General features: G+C 41.3%; 1 protein-coding gene across 1 annotated transcript in view; it reads left to right on the top strand.

Moving 5' to 3' along the window:
- The window catches only part of LOC122267008 (cuticle protein AM1199), a 953-nt gene extending 743 nt beyond the window's left edge, over positions 1-210 (top strand). The window contains exon 3 of the mRNA XM_043024876.2: positions 1-210. This exon is cut by the window's left edge and continues 163 nt beyond it. Within this exon, the coding sequence (XP_042880810.2) occupies positions 1-36 (36 nt within the window). The 3' untranslated portion in view covers positions 37-210.
- The last annotated feature ends 298 nt before the right edge of the window (positions 211-508 follow it).

Consider the following 508-nt stretch of genomic DNA (forward strand, 5'->3'; position numbering starts at 1 on the left):
CCCTCCGCCCCCAGCAGGAGCTATGGGCTTCCTTAAACGCAATCCTTTCCCAATGGACCTCCGCGAGTCTCGTTCGCATGGATCCTGAGCTCCCGTCGCGGACGCTGACTCGAGGACGTTTTGTCTGTGTATCATCCGTCACCTCTCCATACTGTGTGGTTTCTGTTGTTAGTGAGTTGTATAATAAATATTTTTTGCATCAAATATAAAGCTTTGCTTTTCTACATGGAAGGTCAAAAGAAATGAAGAAAGAAAAAGAGCCTAGCAATAACTCATGACCTGAAATATATGAACCTAAACAGAACATTCTCACAGAAAAATTTGGTTTTCACGTTTTAATTTGTTCAAGTCTAAGCCTTACTTAGAAGGGCTGATACACACGCCAACAAGTTCATTGAAAGCATTACCTTGTACAGTTTCCTTAAGACAGGACGTACTGGTTAGAATGCAGATTTAATTTTCTCATTCATCGTCATATATTGTTAAGTCGTATGTCACTGCCAAGTGG

This window comes from Penaeus japonicus, unplaced genomic scaffold (genome assembly GCF_977035675.1).
Source record: "Penaeus japonicus unplaced genomic scaffold, GWHDUDI00000001_assembly GWHDUDI00000024, whole genome shotgun sequence".
NCBI classification, from domain to species: Eukaryota; Metazoa; Arthropoda; class Malacostraca; order Decapoda; family Penaeidae; genus Penaeus; species Penaeus japonicus.